Source organism: Mustela lutreola, chromosome 16, assembly GCF_030435805.1.
Source record: "Mustela lutreola isolate mMusLut2 chromosome 16, mMusLut2.pri, whole genome shotgun sequence".
Classification (NCBI taxonomy): domain Eukaryota; kingdom Metazoa; phylum Chordata; class Mammalia; order Carnivora; family Mustelidae; genus Mustela; species Mustela lutreola.
This window is the reverse complement of record NC_081305.1, coordinates 11,848,104-11,873,906: the sequence shown is the minus strand read 5'-3', so window position 1 is coordinate 11,873,906 and position 25,803 is coordinate 11,848,104. Positions and strand designations below refer to the sequence as shown.

Below are 25,803 nucleotides of genomic sequence, written 5' to 3'. Positions count from 1 at the left end.
TCCTGGGCGTCAGCGGCCGGGCGCCGCAGGGGCCGCGAAGGGGTTAACCCGGCGGGGGGGAGGGGAGGGGGCGCGGGCCGCGCCTGCGCTCTGCCGCCCTCCATTGTCTCCACGGCGGCGAGGAGCGCCGGCGAGCGCAGCCCGGGACCGAGCGGGGCGGAGCGGCTGGCGGGGCCGGCGGCGGCTGGAGCGAGAGCGCGACGCGACGCGACCGCGGCTTCCCGAGCTCCGCCTGGCCGCCCAGCGCCGCAGCCCGCCCGAGGCCTGGAGGGGTCCGGGCCGGCGTCCATGGTCGCGGCGTCCTGAGGCGGGGGACGCGCCCGGTGCCCCCAGCCCTCCTCCGCCTCCTCCTGTCCGGCGGGCGGCCTCCTCCGCCGCCTCCCTGCGCCCGCCCGCCGCCTCCCTCCCTCCTTCCCTGCGGCTCCCCCGGCTTTCGGGAGCCCGGGGGCGGCCTGTGGCGCGCCGAGCCCGCGCCGGACTGCGCTTCTTTGGACCTTGAGGGGAAACATGCGTTTGGCTTGGATCGTTTTAAATTCTTAGTTTTGGATCCCCGCCCGCCTGCCTCTTCCGCCCCGCGGGTTTTCTTTCCTTTTTTCTTTTTCTTTTTTTTTTTTTTCCCCTTTTTTTCCTCCCGGTCTCCTTTTTGACTCCCTCCCCCTTTATGCTCGCCCAACCCTCCCCCCGCTGCTGAGAAGTGGGGGAGGGTCTCGGCCTCCAGGTTCCCGCCCCACCGGGGCCCGGGCGAGCATGGGGGGCAAGCAGAGCACGGCGGCCCGTTCTCGGGGCCCCTTTCCGGGGGTCTCCACCGATGACAGCGCCGTGCCCCCGCCGGGAGGGGCGCCCCACTTTGGGCACTACCGGGCGGGCGGCGGGGCCATGGGGCTGCGCAGCCGCTCAGTCAGCTCGGTGGCGGGCATGGGCATGGACCCCAGCACGGCCGGGGGGGTGCCCTTTGGCCTCTACACCCCCGCCTCCCGGGGGACCGGCGACTCGGAGAGGGCGCCCGGCGGCGGAGGGTCTGCGTCCGACTCCACCTATGCCCATGGCAATGGTTACCAGGAGACCGGCGGCGGTCACCATAGAGACGGGATGCTGTACCTGGGCTCCCGAGCCTCGCTGGCGGATGCTCTACCTCTGCACATCGCACCCAGGTGGTTCAGCTCGCACAGTGGTGAGTCCGCGGGCGGTGGAGGCCTCGGAGGGTGGAGTGCAAGGGAGGGCGCGCCGGGGCGCCCCAAACCTTCGCGCGCGCTTGCGAAGATTGGGATGTGGAGTGCGCGACCTGGATCTGTCCGCCTTCCCTTTGGTTCCTGGGGATGAATGGGCTATCTACCCTTTAGAAAAGAGGCTTCCTGCGAGGCTGCGGAGCTGGGCGTTTTAGGACTTCAGGCGTTGGTTCACTTGTGGATGAGCAGAGTGAAACCTGCCCATTGAAGTCCCATGTATCGGCATCACCGTCCTCAGAGAGGAGATCTTGTCTGGCTTATAGCAAGTCGGCCTCGATGCTTCCTTTCTGTCACTGCAGCATTGTGCCTACCTTCCCGTTAACAGGGAGAGGGATCCGGTTTGACCAAGCGGTGTCTCCCAAACAAAGAGTGTGAAAAGAAAGAAAATTGGGGGCAAGTGTTGTTTGGATTAGGGCTCCCACTCTTGCTGAGAGAAGAGGGTGCCCAATTTTGCCACCCCGCTGGAGAGCTGTCTGAATTGTTTAAAATGGAGCAGCCGGAAGGCTGCTGCCATAGACAGGTGTGGCCTGCTGAATGGAGGGCCTAGCCAGGGAGCCTCCCTCTGAGGCTTTGCAGGACCAGGGCTCTGGTGGCGGGTGCTGTATGCATGCAGTAGGCTTGGCTGGGTGACTCTCACATCCCTCCATCTTTTTTCTTCCCTCCATGCCAAGTGCTAGGTCTTCCTGGTAATCTCTACCTTTTTGTCATGGGAGGTTGGACTTCATTGCCTGGATGTTGCTGGTGTGTTACCGGGGGAAGAGGGGGATTCAGAAAATCTGGATGAATTCATTTTGTGAACTTCTGGTGACAGGCCAGCAAAAGGCTGGAGGAGGATTTCCCAGGCCCTGACTGGCAGGGCAGAAAAGGCACTGGCAAGAACTTCTGGAGGAAAACAGGTCTGTCTGCTCAGCTAACCTGAGAAGCCAGGTTAGGCTGCTAGAAAATTGGTCAAAAGGGGTGTGGGGCCGCTATTTGCTAATTGGCAAGTCAGTGTGAAGAAGTTAACATTTTCAGACTCTTTGGGAGAGTTAAACAAATCTAGATATTGTGTAGAAAGAAGGAAGATTGCCTTATGGAGGGTGTATCTATTGGAACACTGTTCTAGCTATTGTGGAATAGGGTAGACTTTTTAAATCTTTCTTATTTCTGGAAGTAGTCTGGCTTTTGTTTTGATTCTATGAACTTTACTTTGTGAAATAATTTTTGAAGGGGAATTAGTGACTAATTTAGAGTAACACTGGAAAGTGGCTTTTGAATTGCTAAAATGATATTTTAATTCTTTTTTTTCTTAAGGTTTTATTTATTGGGGCACGTGGGTGGCTCAGTGGGTTAAAGTCTCTGCCTTCGGCTCAGGTCATGATCCCAGGGTCCTGGGATTGAGCCCTCTCATCAGGCTCTCTGCTCCGCAGGGAGCCTGCTTCCTCCTCTCTCTCTCTCTGCCTGCCTCTCTGCCTACTTGTGGTCTCTGTCTGTCAAATAAATAAATAAAATCTTAAAAAAAAAAAAGATTTTATTTATTTATTTGACACAGAGAGAAATCACAAGTAGGCAGAGAGGCAGGCAGAGGGAGGGGAAAGCAGGCTCCCCACTGAGCAGAGAGCCCAACTCGGGGCTCCATCCCAAGATCCTGAGATCATGACCTGAGCCAAAGGCAGAGGCTTAACCCACTGAGCCACCCAGGCGCCCCAGGATTTTAATTCTTAAACGGACCTCTAGATACCATCTGAGCTTCCTTGATCTATATCAATCTCTGTCCTGAATAAGATGCAAGGTGTGACTGCTTTGGGCACTTTTAGACATTTGATCATTTTTAGACATCTTTTTTTTAAATGATTTTTTTTTAAAAAGATTTTATTTATTTATTTGTCAGAGAGAGAGAGGGAGAGAGAGAGCGAGTACAGGCGAACAGAATGGTAGGCAGAGGGAGAAGCAGGCTCCCTGCTGAGCAAGGAGCCCGATGCGGGACTCGATCCCAGGACGCTGGGATCATGACCTGAGCCGAAGGCAGCTGCTTAACCAACTGAGCCACCCAGGCGTCCCATTTTTTTAGACATCTTGAAATTAAAATTTTTTCTTATAAAATTAGGTCCAGAAAAAGGAAGCTCTATTTGTGAGATGACTGTGATTAACTTTTTAAAAGAACTGTCATTAGTATCCGATTTTAAACTGAAAAGCAGTGCATGATCGTTCTCTAAAATCACAGAATTTGTGTGTTGCAAAACACATGTAATCTTATGGATGCTTATCTGGGGAAGGAGTTCCCGTTTTGAAAATTTCTTAACTGTTTCTTACTAGACGCTTCTTTTTCCTTATTCCACCTGGTACCAGGTTCCATAATGGAGTTAGGAGCTTACAGTTGAATTCCAAAATTTCAGACTCCTCAACTGCGAAACCTGAGTTTAATTTTTTTCATCTAGCTGTGGTGAGGGTAGGAAGAGCCACAGAACCATGAGAATATAGGAAAAGCCGGGGCATAGTAATCCTTCTGGGATCAATATGAAAGTGTGTGTGAGGCTGCTCCTAATATTTTGGGTAATACATTCATTTTCCAAATTTTATATAGATATACATACACACTTTTTGAAAAGTAATCTTTATACCCAGTGTGGGGCTTCAACTCACGACCCCAAGATCGAGGCTCATGCTGTACTGACTGAGCTAGACAGGCCCCCTGGGTAATACATTTTTTTTATAGGACTGTCCTTTTCTAACATTTTGAGCATACCTGGCCCTGCCCACTACATGCCTCCACAAAATTCCCAAATGCTCTTGGTGCAGGAGCGGGACACCATCCTGACTGACAACCACTTGTTCAGGGATTCATTCTTTTATTCAAATAAAATAATTAGTTTTTCCTTTGCAGTTCATTTACCATGAACCTTCACATTTCCAGTCTTCTGCACTGGTAGTTCTGTCTCACTTTCCGGAACAGGCCACAGGACCTTCCTTCCAGGACATCCCTTTCCTCTCTTGTTTATTGCTGTAAGAAGAGAAACTTGTTTCTATTTTGGAGCCTTTGAGTAAAGCCAAGCAGTTTTTGCTCCTGTGTCGTAAGAGTGAAGGATAAGGACTTTGGTGCACAATTGACTAGATGCCTAGAAGTTGATGGTATGTTGTTGCTTGTGTTTTTAAGGTGCTTTTGTAAATCTTCATGGGCACCGACAACAGTTGTCAGTGAAATAAGCAGGGGAGTTCAGGGTACACGAAGCTTCCTCAGAGGGAGAGAGCTGATGTTGTGTCTGGAGGTAAAATACTAGGGTCTCTGGCCCTCCTCAGAGTAGCTGTGACCTTGGGGAAGACACATCACCTCTCTTGAGCCTCGTCTTTGTTATTTTAAAAATAGACGTGTTAGTCTTTGGCAGCCAGCCTGGAAAGGTTATTCCCCAGGTCCCGTGAGGATACATAGCCATCACATTTGTCTTCTCTTCGTTCCTACGCTTCCCCAGGTTGTGAACCTTACATGCCCTGCTCCCTGTAATTGGCTTGCTTTCCCTTCCATTCTGTTTTTGGGTAGTTCTTTCTGATCCCTCATGACTCAGACTTAAATGCCTCCTTAGAGACCGCTCTTAAAATTTGCCTCCCTTCTCTGGATCTTTCCAGCCACTCACCTGTTACCTTAACAGCACTTCACACACTTTATAAGTATTTTATTTTATCTGTTTGCCTTTTCTATTTAGTTTGACTGATTTTTAAGTGCCATGAGAATAGGATTGGGCCTCTTGCTCACTACTGTATCGCTTGCACTGTGTGTGCCTGGCACAAATATTTGTCGAGGGAATGAATCTGAGTGCCTCCTGTCCATCATCTCATTTAATCAACCCTATAACTGTGAGGTAGGCGGTTTCGTCCCCATTTTACAGGTGAGGAAACAGAGATGTAGGGCAAGGTCAGGAGCAGACACAAGGTCAGATAGTGAAGAGGTGGCAGAGCTGGGGTTGGAATATAGGTCTGCTGATGTTAGAACCTGGGCTCGTAACCATTACACTGCACTGCCTCCCATCCCAGAACACCAGGAAGCTGGCTAGTGTCCTGGAAATCATGCTGGCCAGCGAGCCAGAGCACTAGGCTCATCTGCTGGTTGGGCTATCAAATAACGGCCTGACTTGTGACCATGGGCACGTGACTCATTTAACCTCAGAGGCGCTGTTTTCTCACCTGGAACATGGTCGTAATGCCTGTCCTGCTTACCTCTCAGAGTCGTCGGGGGTGGAGGGGTCTCATGAGCTAGTGTTTACAAAAGCCAAATAGCAGACGTAAGCAAAGTGGGGGGGGGGGTTCCTGTAGGGGCACTTCTACAGTTCTCTGCCTTCTTTCCTCCGAGCAGAAGGTGCTAGGCAGGGAGATTGAGAACTGTGTGAACTGTTTCCCCAAAATGGAAGCTACTGCTCTCTGCTGAAACCTGACCTACATTGGCGGGCCGTTGATAATAATGAAGACTGTCGAGAAGAGCTGTTTTAGAAGATGAGAGTTAGTGTCTCTTCCTTTCCACTTTAAAGTGTCAATTTTGCTATAAGGTGTTTAACCTCCAGATGGTCTTCTGCGTGATGTTCTGGAGATCTGGTTCTCAGAACATGGATTTCTGGGGCGTCTGGGTGGCTCAGTTGGTTAAGTGTCTGCCTTCGGCTCAGGTCCTGGGATCAAAAAAATCTAAACTGTTCTCTGTTGTCCCCAAGTCATCAGCGGGGCTGATAGAAGGTAACTTTTGCTAAGTCTTGGACCAAGCTGGCAGGACATCTCCTGGATTCTATTTGCTGCCATTCTAGGATTCTCAGGTGATTTAATTGTCTCCTCTTAAATAATTTAAACAGTTGCTAATTCCATTGGAGGGGATCAGAAAGCCTCTCTGTGCTTCACCATGGGTGTGCTAGAGGTAATGGTCCTTTACATGGCTTCTGGGGAAGGAAAAGCATTCTGTGGTCTTCAGAGAGCAAAATGGGTCTCCTACCCTGCAAAAGTTCTATTCTTAATGAAAATCTTTCTGTACAGCGGAGTTTATAGTTCTCTGTTACTATGAGGGCTTATTTTCTACAAAATAAAAATTTAAAAAGTTCCCTTGAGAAGCTGATAATTCCTTGAAGGTCACAGTTCACTCTTCCTCATTGGGGTTTGAAAGGTGTTGCAAGAAACAGTGGCTTGGCTCTTAAAGTGTTTGTTTTATGGAATGTGTGCATTTAGCTACTAAATAAAGACACACCCCAAATATGTCATAAGGAGTACTCTGAGCCAGGCCGTGCTGCACCAAGGAAATGCAATTCTAGTTCCTTTTGAGAAAAGAAACCTGCTTTGTATTGTACAAATGTGATACTCAACACAAGCTTCTAGGGCACTCATATTTTAGTAAATCTGATTATAAAACTAAACATCAATTTCAACAGTTCCAAAATTAGAAGAAACTTCATAGAGAAGTGGTTGTAACAGACAGACTAGTCTTGTGCCTGCTAACCCTTAAGTAGGGTGCTTCTAGTGATCGTGGGTCATTGAAGCTATAGTTCTAGAATCCTAAAGATAGCTCCAAGCCTAAATCCTAATCCCAGTCAGGGATTTAGAATGCTGGAGGAATTTAAATTACCATCTCTTTCTTTTCTAAGCGTTGTCATGGCCTAATCTGTATCAGATCATCCCTAGTGATTATTAGTGTACAGAAGGCATTTGTCATAGAACCAGCAGTTTTCACTTCTGAATCTTATTTTCTCATAAGGTCAGAGGTTTATCCTTGAATGCAACACATGGGTTCCTGGTTTTGGTAGTTGAGTAAGTTTTGGGTATGAATGAATAACCTGAAAACCAGTTACAACCCTCAAGTGTGAAGCAGATAAGGAGCTAAGTTTAATCTTAAAGCAGCAGCTAGGGGTAGCTTCTGGACCGAAGAGACTGTTTACCCCGAAATCTCCCTGGAGTTGTTAGAACTGAGAGTGCAGCCTTCCTCTGCTGGAATTAAAAAGGAAGGGGGAATTCACCGGCTCTCTATAAACACCACGTTAAAGGAGGGCATGATAAGAATTTACAGCGCACTCTTTGGATCTATAACAAGGAGGCAGAAGCAAGAGCTCTCTTGATTTCTGTGAATGGTTCAAGGGGTTTTCAATCTTGACGGCCCCCATATTCTCTGGGGGGCTTGTTAACAATGCAGATGACTGGACCTCACTCCCAGAATTCAGTAGAGCTAAGGAGACACTGAAGAAGCTGAACTTGGAACAAATGATTCTGAAAATTCTCATCCCAAACAAAAAAAAGAAGTCTGAATGCTTTTCAGTGCACTCATTAGTGTTATTTTCAGTATTACTAAACGAATCAAGTGTCTCCAAAGCAGGATCCATACAGATCTTCCTTTCAGCTGCTCCAGAGGCTGGATTCACCCAGCAAGAGCATTGCTCATGGTTTGATGTTTTTCTTTTACATGGAACTGAGCATTTTTCTCCCAGAGATAGGCCTGAGCCCATCTGCCTTGGTCCTGAGAATTGAAGTTGCTCAGAACAGAAGGTAATTGTGGCAGTGTCCCTTCTCCTTCTGTGCTTGCCTTCCCCCTGATTTTTCTCCAAAGGCACAGCTGCCTTTGGCTGCTTGTGCTACAGAAGGGCTTGCTGAGCTAGATCCTCTTTTATGTGGCCCCAGCCAGCAGCTAGAGAAGATCCTCGAATGAATCCAGACTTTAAATGGACAAAATACCTACTTTTCCTTTTTTCCTGGAGACCCAAAACTCTGAGACCTTTTGAGTGTGTGTATGGAAATCTGTTGAGCCAAGACATTCATTTATTCAGCTGCCAGTCACTGAGTGTCTCCAGTATCCTAGGACTTGTGTGAGGTGCGGGGAATATATTTTTAATATAAGGGTGATTAACATTACTTTGTTCTTTCTAAGAATTTTGCTTCCTTACTCCTTAAGAGAGAGTCGGAATCTTGCAGCTTAAGGGGAGATTTTTACCTTCTCCATCAGTTCTTCTGTTGAACAAACAAATTCAAGGTTTCGTCTCTGAGGCTGCTCTGTGGATGGTGTTTGCTCCCTGCTCTTCACGGACAGTCTTCATTCTTTCCTTAACCCTGTTTCTGGGCTGGAGCAGGTGATTTTTCTTTGTGGTTGCAGCCCAGTGCGTGTTAAGAAATTCCTCATGTAGCCTCATACAAGTGGTCCTGTATCTTCTCAGTGAGAACATCTAAAGGAAAAACTGTTTTTGCAAACTCTTCGTGTGTACCTCTGGCTTTGGTGTCTTTGTCATCCCTAGAGCCACATTTCTTTTTGGTCATTGAACACGGTTTTCTAGAAGCGTGATCCACCACTTTAGTAATCTTGTCTCTGTAAAATTTATCCCAAGCCACAAATACCCATAAGGAAATATGAGGAACGGTTTTTCCCCTTGGTCTTGTATGTCTCTGAGCTCCACAACGTTGACACTTAGTGCTGTTTTCGGTGATTTTTATTTTTATTTTTAAAGATTTTATTTATTCCTTTGAGAGAGAGAAAGTGAAACAGAGTGAGAGAGCATGAGAGGGGAGGTCAGAGAAGAGGCAGACTCCCCATGGAGCTGGGATCTCCGTGTGGGACCTGATCCCTGAACTCCAGGATCAAGACCTGAGCTCAAGGCAGTCACTTAACCAACTGAGCCACCCAGGTGCCCTTTAAGTGATTTTTAAAGCTTTGCTTATGATATGATGGCCATCGTTGGTGCCGGAAACGTCCTCCCTGCCTCCCCCGAATAATTATTAAATGTGTGTTATTTTTGAGTTTGGGGGTGTTTTTTTTTTTTTTCTGAAAATAAAGGGTTTGAAAGAATGTTCCCTGCTCAGAGATTTAATATGGGCTTTGGCTGTAGGATGATACCTTCATTTTTGGAGAAACCTCACTTTATATTTAGGAATATGTAGTCATCTTGATCTTAGTGAATCAGGTTTGTCATAGCTTGGCTCCAGCTTTCTTGTTGGTAGTACCCTTTAGCCCCCTAAAAAGTATGATTAAAGAAGCCATTGCTTCACATGGAGTCGTTCTGAAATTGGTCCGCTTTGCCGTACAGTATCTCTTAAGGTCAAAATTTATTTGTTAGCATGTGGGAAAAACTTACATCTGGAGTCTTCCAGATGATCTGGGCAGAGGGAGGAGAACCCAAGACCCTAGACCCCAGCTGTTTTGGTCACTTTGCCCATATTTCTCAACTCTTTGAAGATGTTTTCATTTGATTCCTCTCCAGTAACCCTTTTTTTTTTCCTGCTAACAGGGTGCTTTTCCTTAGGGAGAGCCATTAGAATTCTTTTATCCCGATGTCTGCCTGAGTACTCTGGGAATCCTACAAGGATTTGAGGGAGTCCTTGGGATTCCAGCCCAAACCAATGAAGTATTTGCCCACCATAAATACAAATTAGCTTTTTGTGATATGGTTCTATTCTGTTTAGATAATTTACACGTTTAATGCCTTGTAAAATATAATGCTATCTAAGACAGCTTTTCAGAGAAACTCTGTTTTGACACCACTCACTACGGTAACGCATCACCACATACCCCATGTACACCATATATTATTAGATTTCCGCCGTCCTGGTCACATGTGGCTGCAGTAGTCATACCATTGCAGCCAGCTGCCCTGGGGAACTATGGCAAGTCTCATACCTCTGATGAGGGCTGGTTTACACTCGCTGAACAAGCCCAGCCTTGTTGACTGTATTTAATCCGTCTATTCCCTACCTCTTCCCTCAGCCCAGAGGCCAAGTGCAACATGAAAGGATAGTGAATCTGAACATCTCCAGTATTTTGAGGTATAGGGATCGCCTATGAAGTGGCAGGCCTTTGAGAAATAGTATTATGAGCTGTTCTGTTTTTGCTGTGGCTTTAGAAAACCTTTGGATTCTTCTACTGAAAATTTGTTTAAAAAAAAAAATCTTTTTAATGAAATAGTGACTCACAAAGCAGCCACTCCTTCTCATAATAGCATTTCTCACCAGGGGAATTTTTGGTAGCTGTTGGGGGAGGGATTTGAGTAGGTTGTGGATGATAAATCCCTGGGTGGAACATAACCAGAGGCTGCCATGTCAGAACTCTGGTGCTTTCCATGCTGACAGTGAGCCCTGAATTCAGAGTGCAGGACAGCAGAATAGAATGGGGAAGGCCTGTGCCCAGTGAATTGCCACAGTAGCATGACCAATGAGATTGGAGTCGAACATTCAAACTCAGTTCATTAAAACACCGTTGTCGTGTAAGAGGATCATGAAACTGAGGCCTTGGGTGAGAGGGCCTGAGGCCCCTTAGGGGAGGAGCATCACATTTCTGGATTAAGGGATGGCTGTGGACCCAATGATGACAATAAAAGAGTCAGGAATATGCCTTCTTTTTCCATAGTGTGAAATGGTGGCCTGGTGCTTGGCGCTGACTGTGGGACTACTTTACAAGGAGACAATTCAAACAAGGTCATCTGTGCTCTGAAGGTTTTAGGTCCTAATAAAGCCTTTACAGGGACACCCAAAGTGAACACATGACCCGTCCAGCCTCTGTAGGATGGTGAAAAGGAAATGTTAGGGATAGTAAGAGTTTAGAACACACCAGGATTATGCTGTCTGCATCCAAAATGCTGTCCTCAACCCCTCTGGCCGCCCAAACCAGAGCTTTAACTGTTCCCAACTTCAGTGACCTACAACTCCTCAGTCCTCGCGTCTGAACCACAGTCTTATGTAAGCTACAGACAGAGGAAAGTCTGAAAGGTTATTACAACCGTGTTAAGATTTGCTTTCCTTTGGAAAGTCGTGGCTGTCTCCACTCCGTGTTTTCCTGGCTTTGTACTTTTCTTCAAAGCCTCTTCCCAGTTCCAAGGCCCCAGAGCTCAATAAAGGGGAACAGGAAGTCAGCATTTAATGCCCAAGAGCCAGCAATAACTAATAGAGAAAAGGGCACAAACAAGGGACTCAGAGGGGGTTTTCTGGGCCTGAAAGCTCTCAGGCCTGTAGGATTATAGACCCATCCCTCGGAGATGACTTTGACCAGGCCTTCAAACAAGGAAAGAGTAAGAGGAACCTCTACTCTAAGAGGACTTTTTCTTGGGTAATATAGTGGAGACTCCACATTTTTTTTTATTTTTTTTTTTTTAAGATTTTATTTATTTATTTGACAGACAGAGATCACAAGTAGGCAGAGAAGCAGGCAGAGAGAGATGAGGAAGCAGGCTACCCGCCGAGCAGAGAGCCCGATGCGGGGCTCGATCCCATGACCCTGGGATCATGACCTGAGCCGAAGGCAGAGGCCTTAACCCACTGAGCCACCCAGGCGCCCCTCCACATTTTTTTTTAAAAGATTTTATTTATCACAAGTAGGCAGAGAGGCAGGGGGAAGCAGGCCTCCTTGCCAAGCAGAGAGCCCAATGCGCGGCTCGATCCCAGGACCCTAGGACCATGACCTGAGCGGAAGGCAGAGGCTTTAACCTACTGAGCCACCCAGGCGCCCTGGAAACTCCACATTTTTAATTGATGTCATAATTGCAAAGTATCTTTTGCCTAAGGAGTTCAAAGCACTGAAGGAAAAAGTGATGGTCACTTTTTTAAAATTAAGTTTTTAATTTTAATTCCAGTATAGTTAACATACAGTGTTAAATTAGTCTCAGAGATGCAATATATACAATATATACAATTCAATATATATAATACACAATTCAACAGTTCTCTATATAACCCAGTGTCCATCACTGATAGGTGTACTCTGAACTCCCAGCACCTATTTCCTGCATCCCCCCACCACCTGCCCTCTGGCAACCATCACTTTGTTCTCTGTAGTTAAGAGTCTCGGGTGCCTGGGTGGCTCAGTGGGTTAAAGTCTCTGCCGTCGGCTCAGGTCATGATCTCAGGGTCCTGGGATCGAGCCCCACATAGGGCTCTCTGCTCAGCAGGAGCCTGCTCCCCCCCCCCCTTCTTTGCCTGCCTCTCTGCCTACTTGTGATCTCTGTCTGTCAAATAAATAAATAAAATCTTTAAAAAAAAAGTCTTCCTTGGTTTGCCTCTCTTTTTTTTCCCTCATTTGTTTTGTTTCTTAAATTCCACATATGAGTGGAATCATGTGGTATTTGTCTTTCTCTGACTGACGTATTTCATTTAGCATTATACTGTCTCGCTCCATCAGTGACATTGCAAATGGCAAGCGTTCATTCTTTTTTATGGCTGAGTAATATTCCATTGTATGTATACACCACATCTTCTTTATCTGTTCAGCTATTGGTGGATTCTTGGGTTGCTTGTCGTTTAGCTATTGTAGATGATGCTGTAGTAAACATAGAGATACATGTATCCCTTTATGAATTATCGTTTTTGTACTTTTGGGGTAGATACCCAGTAATGTGATTATTGGGTTATAGGGTAGTTCATTTTTAACTTTTTACATTTTGCTTATTTAAGTGATCTATACACTCCCAAGTAGGCTCCAACTCACGACTCTGAGAATCAGGTCTTTTGACTGAGCCAGCTGGGTATCTCTTTATGTGCCTATTTTTATGCCAGTACCATACTGTTTTGATTACTACAGCTTTGTATTATAACTTGAAATCTGGAATTGTGAGGGGTTTTTTTTGTTTTTGTTTTTGTTTTCAAGATTGCTTTGGATATTTGGGGTCTTTTTGGTTCCATACAAATTTTAGGATTGTTTTTACTAGCTCTGTTGAAAAATGCCATTGGTATTCTGATGGGCATTGTGTTAAATGTGTAGATTACTTTGTGTGCTATACTTTGGGTACTTTGGGCATTATAGATGTTTTAACAATAGTTGTTCTTCCAACCCGTGAGCATGAAATGTCTTTCCATTTCTTATCGTCCTTCTGAATTTCTTTCATCAGTGTTTTACAGTTTTCAGAGTGCAGGTCTTTCACATCTTTGGTTAATTTTATTCCTAGATATCTTATTGTTTTTGGTGCAATTATAAATGAAATTGTTTTCTTAATTTCACTTTCTGCTGCTTCATTATTAACATATAGGAATGCAACAGATTTCTGTACATTGATTTTTGTATCTTGCCACTTACTAAATTATCGATTCTAGTAGTTTTTTGGATTTTCCATATATAGTATGATGTCATCTGCAAGTAGTTGAGCTTTTACTTCTTCCTAACCAGTTTCAATGCCTTTTGTTTCCTTTGATTATCTAATTGCTGTGACTAGGACTTCCAGTACTATGTTGGATAAAACTGGTGAAAGTGGACATCCTTGTCTTGTTCTTGACCTTAGGGCAAGAGTTCTTAGATTTCCCCATTCAGTACGATGTTAACTGTGGGGTTTTCATACATAAGACTTTTATAATGTTAAGGTATGTTCCCTCTATACCTACTTTGTTGATGGTTTTTATTACAAATGGATGTTTTACTTTATCAAAATTTTTCTGCAAGGCAGTGATCACTTGCCTTTTTTTTTTTAAGACTTTTATTTATTCATTTGATACACAGAGAGAGCACAAGCAGATAGAGAGACAGAGAGAGGAAGAAACAGACTCCCCAAGCCTGATGTAGGGCTCAATCGCAGGACCCCAGGATCATGACCTGAGCCGAAATCAGACACTTAACTGACTGAGCCACGCAGGCGCCCCGATCACTTTCATAAAATATCATGAATTACTTGCCCACCTTCTTTTCTTCGGGGTACATCTTGTCATAGGATCCAGACTGGAGCTTGACCCTTCCTTCTCCTGTCTGTTTACTTATATTAAATGAACTCTAAAGTTTCTGTCCTATGATTGCAAAATGGAAAAGTCACAGGATTTTATACTATCTCAATTTTTGGCTTCACTTGCACATTTCAGGAGATCAGATACTAGTATGACTGAATAGGACCTCTGATGTCTTGGAATCTTTTCCAAAATAACTATTGTAGGCATTCAAAAGAGATAATGTTTTTACCTACCAAACAGATTAATAAATAAATAAACCATTATAGATGAAATTGCATAAATCCCACCCCATTCCTATATTTTTTTCTTCCCTCCCTAAAGGTATTCACTGCCTGACTCTCCTGTTCATCATCCTCTCCATATATTCTTTATTTCAGGTTTCTGCTAAAACAATATTCATTTAATTCATATAAACATTATCATAATGACTCTATCCTTTTATATCCATATATATAATGGAGATACATATATATATATCCCCAAATGAATTTGAGATCTGTCAGTACCTCATCATAGTACTTATTGCTTATGTTGACACATTCATTTTCACTATTGTATTCTGTTGTATGACTGACTCTACCACAAATATCACCATTTCTCAATCCATTCTTTTACAATGGGTATTAAAGTTATTTTCAGTTGCTTTGAGAATTTTTTCAGTTTCTTTACATTCTTTTATATTCTTTACATTTCTTTTCAGTTTCTTTTGAGTGAGAGTGTTTTTTAGGGTACATCCTTAGTTGTGAAATAGCTGGGCCAGAGGTATATATATCTTCAGCTTTTAGAGAGATAGTGCCCACTGGCTCTCCAATATGCTTGTACCAGTTTTCATTCCCCAAAATAGCATATTTTCACGTCCTCCATGCCCCTTGCCAAAACTTCATTATCATCATACTTTAATTTTTGGCAAGCTCTGGTGGGTATGAAATGGAATACCACTGTGATTTTGTTATTTATGTATTTGATAAGGTGCATTTACATATAATTAATATATTAATATCATATATTTAAATGTTTTCTTCTATGAAATGCTTGTTCATGTCTTTTACCCAGATTTATGTTGGATCTTTTATCCTTTTGACTAGTTTGTATGAATTTGTGTTTTTGTTTTGTTTCCAGACAATTATTATTTGTTGTCATATGTAATGCAGATGTATTCTCCCAGTGTGTGGCTTCTCTCTTTATTCTTTTTGTGATTTGTTACAGTTAACTTAATTGTGTAATTGAATATTCCACTGTTTTTCCTTACACCATATGCATTTTGTGTCTTAAGAAAGATTTTCTTTGCCTGAGGTCATAAAGATATTGTCTTACATTTTCATCTAAAAGTTTTTAACTTTTGCCTTTCACATTTAAGTCCTTAATCCCTGGAGAATTAAATTGTTTGAATGGAGTAGGGTGAGGATATCTTTCTTTTCCGTATGACTACTAGCTCTCCCAGCAGCAAGTGAAGAATGGTGAGGTTCTTCCCTACTGATTTGCAAAGCCCCCTCCGACATATATCAAGTTTCCTTCCAGGCCTGTATTTGTTCCTGGGCTTTTTGTTCTGTTCCATTGGTCAATTTGTCTACCCTTGTGCTAACACTTACTTAATTACTGTAGTTTTGTCTTGCTGTGTGGAAGGGCACATCCTTTCATCTTGTTATTCTTTTTCAAAGCTGTGTTGTCTAAGTGAAGCTTTCTAGGGGACAAATAAGGGAATCAGGATAGAATAAACAAAATGAAGTACAGAGTGCTAGGAACTGCTCTGTTTATAGCTGGTGTTCTTAATGACAGGACATCTGGCAAACTGACCCTAATGGGCAGTTTCAAATTTTTTCCCTTACTATGTTGTACAAACAATAACATTTCCCTGTGTCTTTGTATTGCAAACAGCAGAATAAACAGTTCTTTCTGTATGTTACAGACAACAACAATAAAAACAACAGAAACCGGTTAGCTATTTTTGGCACTTAATGCTCCCAGAATCAGCTTTGTCAACTTCTATGGGGGAAAAGCCATTAGAATATTTATTGGAATTACATTGAGTTTCTCAGTTGCCATCTTTATAAATTTGAGTCTACCTATGAACCTGATGGGAATGGGTTTGTAGATACAATAGAATTTTTAAGTATTTTTTAAAGCTTTGAAATAATTTCAGATTTACAGAAAAGGTGCAAAATTTGCACAAAGAAATATTGCATTTGTGTCACCCAGAATCCTCGGATGTTACTAGGAAGTCATAAATAATTGAATGTCCAATTCAATTGGATAAAAATGTCCAGTGACTCTGTAAAGTAGCTTAAGATGTTAATGAAACTTCTCAAATATGAGGGGCCTACGTTGACCTTCTCCTAGAAATGGAAAAACCACATGATCTTAAAAATGACATGGTGTCTGAAGGGGTGGCTAGATCTAATGCTGAGATCTATTTTCATCAGAGTTGGTCTATATCCTTACCATGAACCTTTGCTCCCAAGGTTTGTAATCTGGTCCCATCTGTTGAAATAGGGGCTTGTTGCCCATAGTTCAAATCCAATCTGCCTCAGTATGACATGACATGAGACTATGTCCTGGAGTCTTGACTCAGCTGAGCTGGAGGTGCCTTCATGGGAGGAATGGGACAGCCCTCTCTTGGGAGAGGCAGTGTAGGATACCCATTAAGATTGTAGGCTTGGAGGGGTGCCTGGGTGGCTCAGTGGGTTAAGCTTCTGCCTTCGGCTCAGGTCATGATCTCGGCGTGACTCCAGCAGCCCAGAGGAGACTTGGGAAACGCGCCCGGGCCGCTGCCGCCGGAAGAGCCCCCCCCCCCCACTACCCACACCACACACACACACACACCCCACACACACATACACCCACCCACCCACCCACCCGCCAGGATGAAAACTGTTCTCTGTCAATCAGGGCCCTGGAATCGAGTCCCGCATCGGGCTCTCTGCTCAGCAGGATGTCTGCTTCCCCCACCCCTCTCTGCCTACTTGTGATCTCTGTCTGTTAAATAAATAAATAAAATCTTTAAAAAAAAAAAAGATTGCAGGCTTGGAGCCAGACTGCCTTAGGTCTGAATCCCAGGGTAACTGAGTTTTAGTTCCGGAATCTTGGGCAAGTGATTTACCCTTCCTTGCACCATAATTTCTTTAATTGTAAAGTAAGGCTAATAATAATTATATCTATCATGTGGGACTATATGAATTAAACAAATTTGTAGGCATAAACACACTGTTCAAAATAGTGCCCGGTAGATAATAAGTAGTCTGTAAATATAACCTCATGTTATTACTTAATGTTTTTGGATAAAGCTTTATAATTTTTAAAGATCTTGAATCCCTTTTGTTAGATTTATCACTAGGTACCTTGTTTTTGCATTATTACTGTAAGTAGCTTTATATATTTTAATAATCATTTTAGATTCCTTGTATATTTGGCAAATCTGCTGAACTCTTAGAAAGAAAGAGACTGAGTATAATAATTATAATGTGAAACGTCTACAGAGAAAATTCAAGAGAATCACATCTGCAAATAACCACTCTTTAGTTCCTTCTTTTCTAATCCTCTTCTGTGTCACTTCTTTTTCTTTTAAGATTGCAGGCTAGTTCCTCCAGTAAAAAGTTTGTGTGAGTCGGTAATCATGGGCATCCTTGTTTTTCCTCTTTTTAAAGGGAGTGCTTCTTGCATTGGAACCATTGTCTGTTTGGGGTCAATTTCCTTTATTCCCTTCTATTCTTAATTTGTTAAGTATCACAGGTGGCTCTTTGATCAGATTTTTCCCTTGCATGTATTCAGATGGTCTTTCTCCCTCCATCTATTAATGATTACATTAATAGGTTTTATAATGTTTAACTCTCCTTCTTGAAGTAAGCCCTACTTGGCTGTGGTACATACATTTTTTTATAAATTGCTAGATTTAATATGTGAATATTCTACTTGGGATTTCTGCATATATGTTACGAAATTTTATTTCATAAATAAAATTTTATTTCATAAATAAAATCATAATTTTATTTTCTTCTATTGCTACTATGGTTAATGTAGAATTTTTTTTTTTTTAAGATTTTATTTATTTGTCAAAGAGAAAGGAGAGCAAGTGCACAAGCAGGGGGAGCAGCAGGCAGAGGGAGAAGCAAACTCCCCGCTGAGCAGGGAGCCTGTCGTGGGACTCCATCCCAGGGCCCATGGACTGTGACCTGAGCTGAAGGCAGATGTTTAACCAACTGAGCCACCCATGGGTCCCAAAAGTTAATGAAGACTTTTAAAAGGAGTTTAGGAATATGTATATGTTCATTCTCTTCTAGAATTTGTACAAAGGCCTGTTAGAGTTCTGGCTGCAAACAGATTGCACACCCAGAGAGGTAATGGAATCAAATTTAATTGAAGAGACAGTTTAAAGGTGTGGGCAGGATTAAAGGCACTAACAGTGGATGACTGAAGCATCCAGAGATTGGCCCCAGTGGCAGTCTGTTAGCACTTCTGAATCCCAGGTACAAGGGGATGGGAGCTCTTTTTTTTCTTTTTCTTTTTTCTTTATTTATTTGACAGACAGAGATCACAAGTAGGCAGAGAGGCAGGCAGAGATAGAGGAGGAAGCAGGCTCCCTGCGGAGCAGAGAGCCTGATGTGGGGCTCGATCCCAGGACTCTGGGACCATGACCTGAGCCGAAGGCAGAGGCCTAACCTGCTGAGCCACCCAGGCGCCCCGGGGATAGGAGTTCTTATTGAACCTGGTAAGAGGGCCGCCTGGGTGGCTCAGTGAGTTAAGCCTCTGCCTTTGGCTCAGGACATGATCTCAGGGTCTTGGAATTGACCCCCGCATTGGGCTCTATGCTCAGCGGGGAGCCTGCTTCCCCCCTCTCTCCCCCTGCTTCTCTGCCTCCTTGTGATCTCTCTCTGCCAAATAAATAAATAAAATCTTAAACAAACAGACAAACCTGGTGAGAACTCTGGCTGTGGGAAAGATCTTGCATGTAAAATTGTCCTGTGAAAGTGTCTGGGCCTAGCGCTTTTTTTTTCCATGGGTAAGTTTTTATTTAATATGATTCAAGTTCTTCAGTGTTATTGGTATATTTGAGTTTCCTATTCTTGTGTCAGTTTTGATAAGGCCTATATGTCCAGGCAATCTCTGTGTCTATGCCTGTATTATGTCCTCCTTTCCATTCCTATATTTGTAAGTTTTCTCTTTATTCTTGATTAGTCTTACCAGAGCTCGGTTTTATTACTTTATTTTCAAAGGACCAGCTTTTGATTTTGATTACCTTTTATTCCCCCCACATTTTGTTGCTTTCTGCCTTTTTTAAAAAAGATTTTATTAGAAAAAGAGAGAGAGAGCACATGCAAGCAAGGGGAAGGGCAGAGGGAGAGAAAATCTTAAGTAGACTCCCCACTGAGTATAGAGCCTCATGCTGGGTTTGATCCTTCAACCCTGAGATCATGACCTGAACCAAAATCAAGACTTAGAGGCTTAACTGACTGAGACAGGCTCTGTGCTTTCTGCTCTTAACTGTATTTTATCTTTCCTTCTATTTCCCTTGGGTTTACACTGTGTTATTCTAATTTCTTGAGTTATCATACTTCATCTGAGTTAAAGTTCTGTCTTCCAGAGGTAGGCTTTAAAATTTTTTTCTATGAGCCTCTTAGTGGCAGACTCTTTTTTTGCTTGCCTAAAAGTGTTTTTGTCATAACCATTGAATGATAATATGGCTTGATGTAAAAATCTGGGCTGACAATTATTTTTTCTTTGCAATTGAAAGATGTTATTCTGTTTCATTATCTTTTGGCTTCTAATATTGCAATTGAGAAGTCTGCTTCTCCACTCCTTTTTCTTTTTTTATATTTTATTTATTTATTTGACAGAGATCACAAGTTTGTAGAGAGGCAGGCAGAGAGAGAGAGGGAAGCAGGCTCCCTGCAGAGCAGAAAGCCCAATGCAGGGCTCGATCCCAGGACTCTAGGATCATGACCTGAGCCGAAGGCAGAGGCTTTAACCCACTGAGCCACCCAGGTGCCCTTGCTTCTCCACTCTTAATCTGTTTTTTTTTTTTTTTCTCTCTCTCTCTCAGCTGCTTTTTTTTTTTTTTTTTTTTTTTTAAGATTTTATTTATTTATTTGTCAGAGAGAGAGAGAGGGAGAGAGAGTGAGCACAGGCAGACAGAATGGCAGGCAGAGGGAGAAGCAGGCTCCCTGCTGAGCAAGGAGCCCAGTGTGGGACTCAGTCCCAGGACGCTGGGATCATGACCCAAGCCGAAGGCAGCCGCTTAACCAACCAACTGAGCCACCCAGGCTTCCCTCTTAGTTGCTTTTTAATCTTCTCTTTGTTCATAGTGTTCTGCACATTTGCTGCCATGTTGGTTTATTTATCCTGCTTGGTCTTTGTCTTTGAGTCTGAGACTTGGTGTCTTTCAAAGCACCTGAGAAATTTTCAGCTGTTTATCCCTTCAAATTTTTTATTTCCTTCCATCTTTCCTTTGGAAATCCTGGATGTTCTGTGTTGGACTTTCTTATTCTCTACTTCATGTTTCTGAAACAGTTTCATATTTCCCACGTCTTTAGCTTTGTATGCTGCGCTGTGGGTAGTTTCTTACCTACACCTTTCAGCACACACTAGTTCTTTCTTCGCCTGCTTTTTAACCCATCCGCTGATTCTTCTATTTCATTGAACTGTATTTTAAATTCCTTGGAATAAGTTGGTGGATTGTTTACTTATTGCCGTCAACTGCATAAAAACAAACAAAAAATGAATAAATCACTTTATTTCATGGTTCTGGTTTTCCTCATTTGAAAAGTAAGTGGGGCTGGCTAGTTGCTTTTTGTTCTCGTCCTCAGAAATTCCATGAAGCCATATCACTGGCTTTATACCCTTGAGCAAATAAGCACTAGGAGCAGGGAGGCAGGAAGCTGGAAGCCCATCTTCATTTTGGTTCCTACTCCCTCCCAAGGGAAGAGTAGCTCCTGAGTCATCTAGAGAAGCCTTTTAGCACTGTACCTCTTTGGGGTGGAGGGAGCTGGCTCAACAGCTGGGACAATGGTCCATGTCTATGGCCACAGGAAGCTTAACTCTTTCTCTGTACTCAGGATAAACTTAGAGCTTTCCATTTTCTCAGGAGGCTGAATTTATTTTTCTTTTTCTCGACAGCACTATCCAGTACGGTAGCCACTAGCCACATGTGGCTATTTAAATTATAATTAATTAAAATTTAAAATTTAGCTTCTGACTCACACTAGCCACGTTTCAAGTTCTCACTAGCCACAGATTGCTAGTGACTGCTGTAATTGGACAGCACAGATATAGAACATTTCCGTCATTGATGAAGGCTCTGTTGGGCAGGACTCTTTCATACTCTCCACAGTATTCTGAACAGTAGATAGAGAATTGGTAAACATGAAGTTTCAGGAAATGGATCAAATGGACTTGTTGATACCCAGAATCTAAAAGGCTCTCTTTAGAGTTACCATAATTCTGCACCACCTACATTTGGAAGAATCTAGAGAGGGCATTACATTCTAAGAATGATTTATGGGATGAAATGGTGTACGGAAGCCTACTTGTCTTACTGTAACTTGGTGCCATGGGAGGAGGGGGAGCCAGGTAGGTAGAAAGGTGAATGAACCCCTGATGTTCAGTAATCTTTGGGAACATGGAGAAAAATTACTGCAGGGGTATACTGAAGTTATGCGATTGTGATTAAGCTGAGACTCGGGAAGGTGGCCTTGTGAGGTAACTAGAGAAAACCAGCCCAAGTTCTTATGACTTGAAATTTGACTCAGGTTGGAAATTCCTTGTAATGAAGTCATCTTTTTCCACACCCTTAAATTGACATCTCATTCTTCTGTGAGTTGCTGTAGAAGAGTTAAAGATTCTCAAGAAAAGAAAAGAGGTACTTTTGTTCTCCCCGCAACCACATACACACAAACACCCACACTTTCTTCACATATAGCCGCGTTTCGCAGTGACTGGTCTCCAGATAGACCAAGAATAAGAGCAATGTAGGTCAGCCCTGGCCCCAGCAGGCTGTAGAGTGAAGAACCACCGACCCTAACTTTGTTCATCACCCATGGCAGACAGTGCTAAAACTTAACCTCACTCTTCATTATGGAGCTCTGTGTGGACTCAGAATCCTTCTCAACACAGTGCTCTCGGTTCCCAAACCATATTAAGTAGCTGGAACTGGCAGGTGAGACTGAGACTAAACCTCTTTACTGCCCTTTGCTAGGGATTGAGGCTGGGGATTTGCCGTTCACAAAAGGGACATTGTTCTTACTGATTTCAGAGTGTAGTACCAATTTTAAGCCAGATGAAGTAGTTCAGCTGCCTGGTTGGCTCAGTGGGTGGAGCATTCAGTTCTTGATCATGGAGACATGGAGACGTGAGTTCAAGCCCCATGTTGGGCCTAGAGCCTACTTAAAAAAAAAAAAAAAAAAAAGTCTATCTTGAGTATTTATGGCCCAATGTAAGAATGGATACCAAAATGAAAGTTGTTAGTGAAAATGGATGGTAATTTTAGCGGTGAAGGTAAAGGGAATTCATAATGGAAAGGGGTTCAATACTTAGTTCATTCCATGATTTTTGTAGGATTGGCAAAAGTAAGTTGGAGTTGACTTTCTGGAAGAAACTGATCTGAAAGAAAAAGATGGCTTGTAAGATGACTGGGAGGGATTTAGGAGGAATTCAGAGACAGCATTTGTAAAAGGACAAGGAAGTTCTAAAAAAAAAAATGTCCTACAGCAGGTGAAGGAGTAGGAACGGATTAACTAATAGGTAATAGGCACTTTGTAGAAACACAAAAGTTAGCAGACATTTGTGATCTCTAAATCAGTGGGTTTTTTTTTTTAAGATTTTATTTATTTATTTGGCAGAGTGAGAGAGATCACAAGTAGGCAGAGCAGCAGGCAGAGAGAGGGAGGGAAGCAGGTTCCCCGCTGAGCAGAGAGCCTGGTGTGGGGCTTGATCCCAGGACCCTGGGATCATGACCTGAGCTGAAGGCAGAGGCTTAAACCACTAAGCCACCCAGGCACCCTGAGTTGTTTTTGTTTTTTGTTTTTTTTTTTTTAAGGTAAATCTGGAAGCATGGGTTCTTCCCAAATAATCAAAATATTCATTGTAAAGATTTCAAGCATTAATGTAGAAAGCAGATTTCCCATGGTTCCTCTGGTATGTATGGCAGACTTTTGCTCTTGTGGATGAATGGGTATGCATAAGAAAGTAGTACTGGGTTACCGTTTCACAACTTGTCTTTTCTGTTTAATGCCTTCTTTGTTCCACTTGGTCCCATGTGCATGTGTGGATTTCTTTTGTTTTGTTTTTGTTTCTGTTGTAGTTTCTGGAAACTCGTACATGGAAGTAGAGCCTATTCACAGCAAATCCCTCCCCTTGTCCCATTATCATTGTGCCTGTTTGGGTGAAGTCACAATGAGGCAGGTCGCTATCTGTGAAGTTTGCCTAGAAATGGCTTTTGCTCCTTTACTTCTTTGATAGAGAGACGATATCTACTATTTGGTCCAGACTTCTCTGTACGTTGTTATAAAAATATCATAAGGAGGAGCGCCTGGATGGCTCAGTGGGTTAAGTGTCTGCCCTTGGCTCAGGTCATGATCTCAGGGTCTTGGGATCAAGTCCTGCATTGGACTCTCTGCTCAGCAGGGAGCCTGCTTCCTCCTCTCTCTCTGCCTGCTTCTCTCTCTGCCTTTGTTGTGATCTCTTTCTGTCAAATAAATAAATAAAATCTTATAAAAAAAAAAAAAAAAGAATACCGCAAGGAGAGTTCATAAAGCCCCTCCTGTAAATTTAGTTCATTTTCATAGAGCAATTAAATTATGAACTAGAAAGAGCTCAGAGCGCAGCCCCAATGACAGAGGATGTTTGGTAAGGAAATCACACCAGGCGAAAGGATTCATAGGAGCCCTCGTTCTCCTCCAGTCTTCAATTCTGAAACAGTCTGAGTATCTCTCACTTGTTCCAGAGTTCACTGCTTCTTTCCATTTTTCTTTCTGATGAGATGGTTGCTCCTGCCCGTAGCTAGACTTAAAGCAGGAGAGAGTTGTCTCTGGGATCTACAGTCTCAGCTACTCTAAAAGAAAACACCAGGCAGGGAATGGGTGTGGAGATACTTCAAGCCTGGCCTGTAAGAGGCCGCTGATCATGGCTCTGCATTTGGCTGGTGCTTTCGCTTTCTTGTGGGGTTGCAAACAGAAACTGTCAAACAGGCAGCGTGCTGGTGGGGTCTGCAGCCGTCTCCTGGGACCTAGCGACTGTCCGGGACTATATCCCACAGGGGAGTCTCACATGGGCCTGAGTTGCACGGCCCCACGGTCTGAGGAGCTATCAGGTGCCAGTCGGGCAAGGTCCCCTCCTCCTCCTCTTTCCAGTAACCTGTGGAATAAAAAAAGGACCCTTTCCCGAGGTGTTTTATTAAGATGTTGCTGTTCCATGTGACTGTCCCGTTGTGTGGGCAGGAAGTAAAGGTGCTGGCCCAGAACCTGGAAATGGAGTTTAGGATGAGGTGAGACCCCTCAACAGCCAGGTTCAGTGTTTATAGGATTCCTGTCCTTGAGCTTACAGCCCTTGCAGATGGCACATGTTGTTTCCCCCAAACCCCTGAAAAGTGGAGAAACTGGAGCAGAGTGGGAAAAGTACTTGGAAGAATTCTGGAATGACTGAACACTTGAGTCTCTGAACTCTTCCCTACAGGGACTGTTGCTCTGATAACACTCTGTTTTTGTTGGTTATTGCATCTTTTAAAAATAAGGAACATGCCCATCCTCAGCAAATGGTAATGCTGTTCCTAAGAGCAGACAGTTTATCTGTTGCTTACAGAGTGCCAGGCCCAGTTGTAATGCTTCTCAGATGTTGCTCGAATCCTCATCCTGTGAGCCGTTACTCTTACCCCCATTTTACAGATAACTGAGCCCCAATGGTTGGGAATTTGCCTAGTGTCCCACAGCGAGGGAGTGATGGGGCTGTAGTTAACAGCCCCTCCTGTTGTTACCAGATGCCGTCAGTCTGGACGCCACATATCCCATGGTGGGAGTCTTTTCAGTCCTGAGTCCTTCCTCCCACTTAGGAGCCTAGAGCGTTCGTTGTAGTTTCGTGAAATGGTGGAGAAATAAACCTGATCGCCTTCCCACGTCAGCTCTGAGTTGCCGCTCTTGAGTGCACTTCTCTGCTCTGTATCATAACATCAGCCCTGTCAACAGTATGCCCCCGGCAGGACCCACTGTAGTCCTTTCTCCCTGTCCCTCATGCCCTCGTGCTCTTACTTTCTTTCGTAAATAACTTGCATTCCAAGGAATTATCTACACGGCCTCAGGTAACACACGGTTAGTCCCCTTCCCCTCTTCCCTCTTTTGCTTTGCCACAGTTAGCTTGGCTAAGCCACAACTCTGATGAAATCCAAGTCTCTGCCTCCCGTGTGGCTGTGCTTCTGGGTTGGGGGAATGGGGCGTGTTGGCTGACCTCACTCCTATTTCACGGTCACTCACCTCAAGCAGGCCTCCAGTGCTGCCTGGGAATCCTACTGTGTTTCCACTGTTCAGTCATTCTCCCCCCATCCTAGAGGACTAGTCTACACCTTCCCCTCTCTCCTCAAAACTCCTTTCTCAGCCTTTGCTGATGAACGAACTTCTGATTTCATCGAGGAAACCTGTTATTGACACTCATCACCACCTCTGTCCACCCATTTGCATCTCTGCTGTTGGCCCCTTTCCTGTAACTAGTACATCTGAGTTGTCTGTGCCCCTGGGAAGGGCTAGGATGTCCACTTGTGTGCTAGACTTCATTGCTGAGTCAGGAGCGTAGCTCTAGCCTTCCTCTCTGTCTCCTAAATGTTGCTTCTCCGGACTGGCATGTTCTCGCAGCCCACAGACTACTCGTGTTTCTTCCATCTTGAAGACAGTAACGCATTCTCTTAGTTCTCTGGTTCTCCAGATACTACCCTATTTCTCTCCTTCCTTTTATAGCAGATTCCTTAAGAGTTCGCTTTTCTTGATTTTCT

The 25,803-nt window shown here is 43.9% G+C and overlaps 1 protein-coding gene across 3 annotated transcripts in view; it reads left to right on the top strand.

Moving 5' to 3' along the window:
* Window positions 1-127: 127 nt before the first annotated feature.
* ZNRF1 (zinc and ring finger 1) overlaps window positions 128-25,803 on the top strand; it is a 98,580-nt gene continuing 72,904 nt past the window's right edge. For 2 of the 3 annotated variants that reach the window (XM_059153344.1, XM_059153345.1), the window contains exon 1: window positions 128-1,171. In XM_059153344.1, the coding sequence (XP_059009327.1) occupies window positions 748-1,171 (424 nt within the window). In that variant the 5' untranslated portion in view covers window positions 128-747. The remainder of the gene's footprint in view (window positions 1,172-25,803) is intronic. The other variant, XM_059153343.1, reaches the window with a different exon arrangement.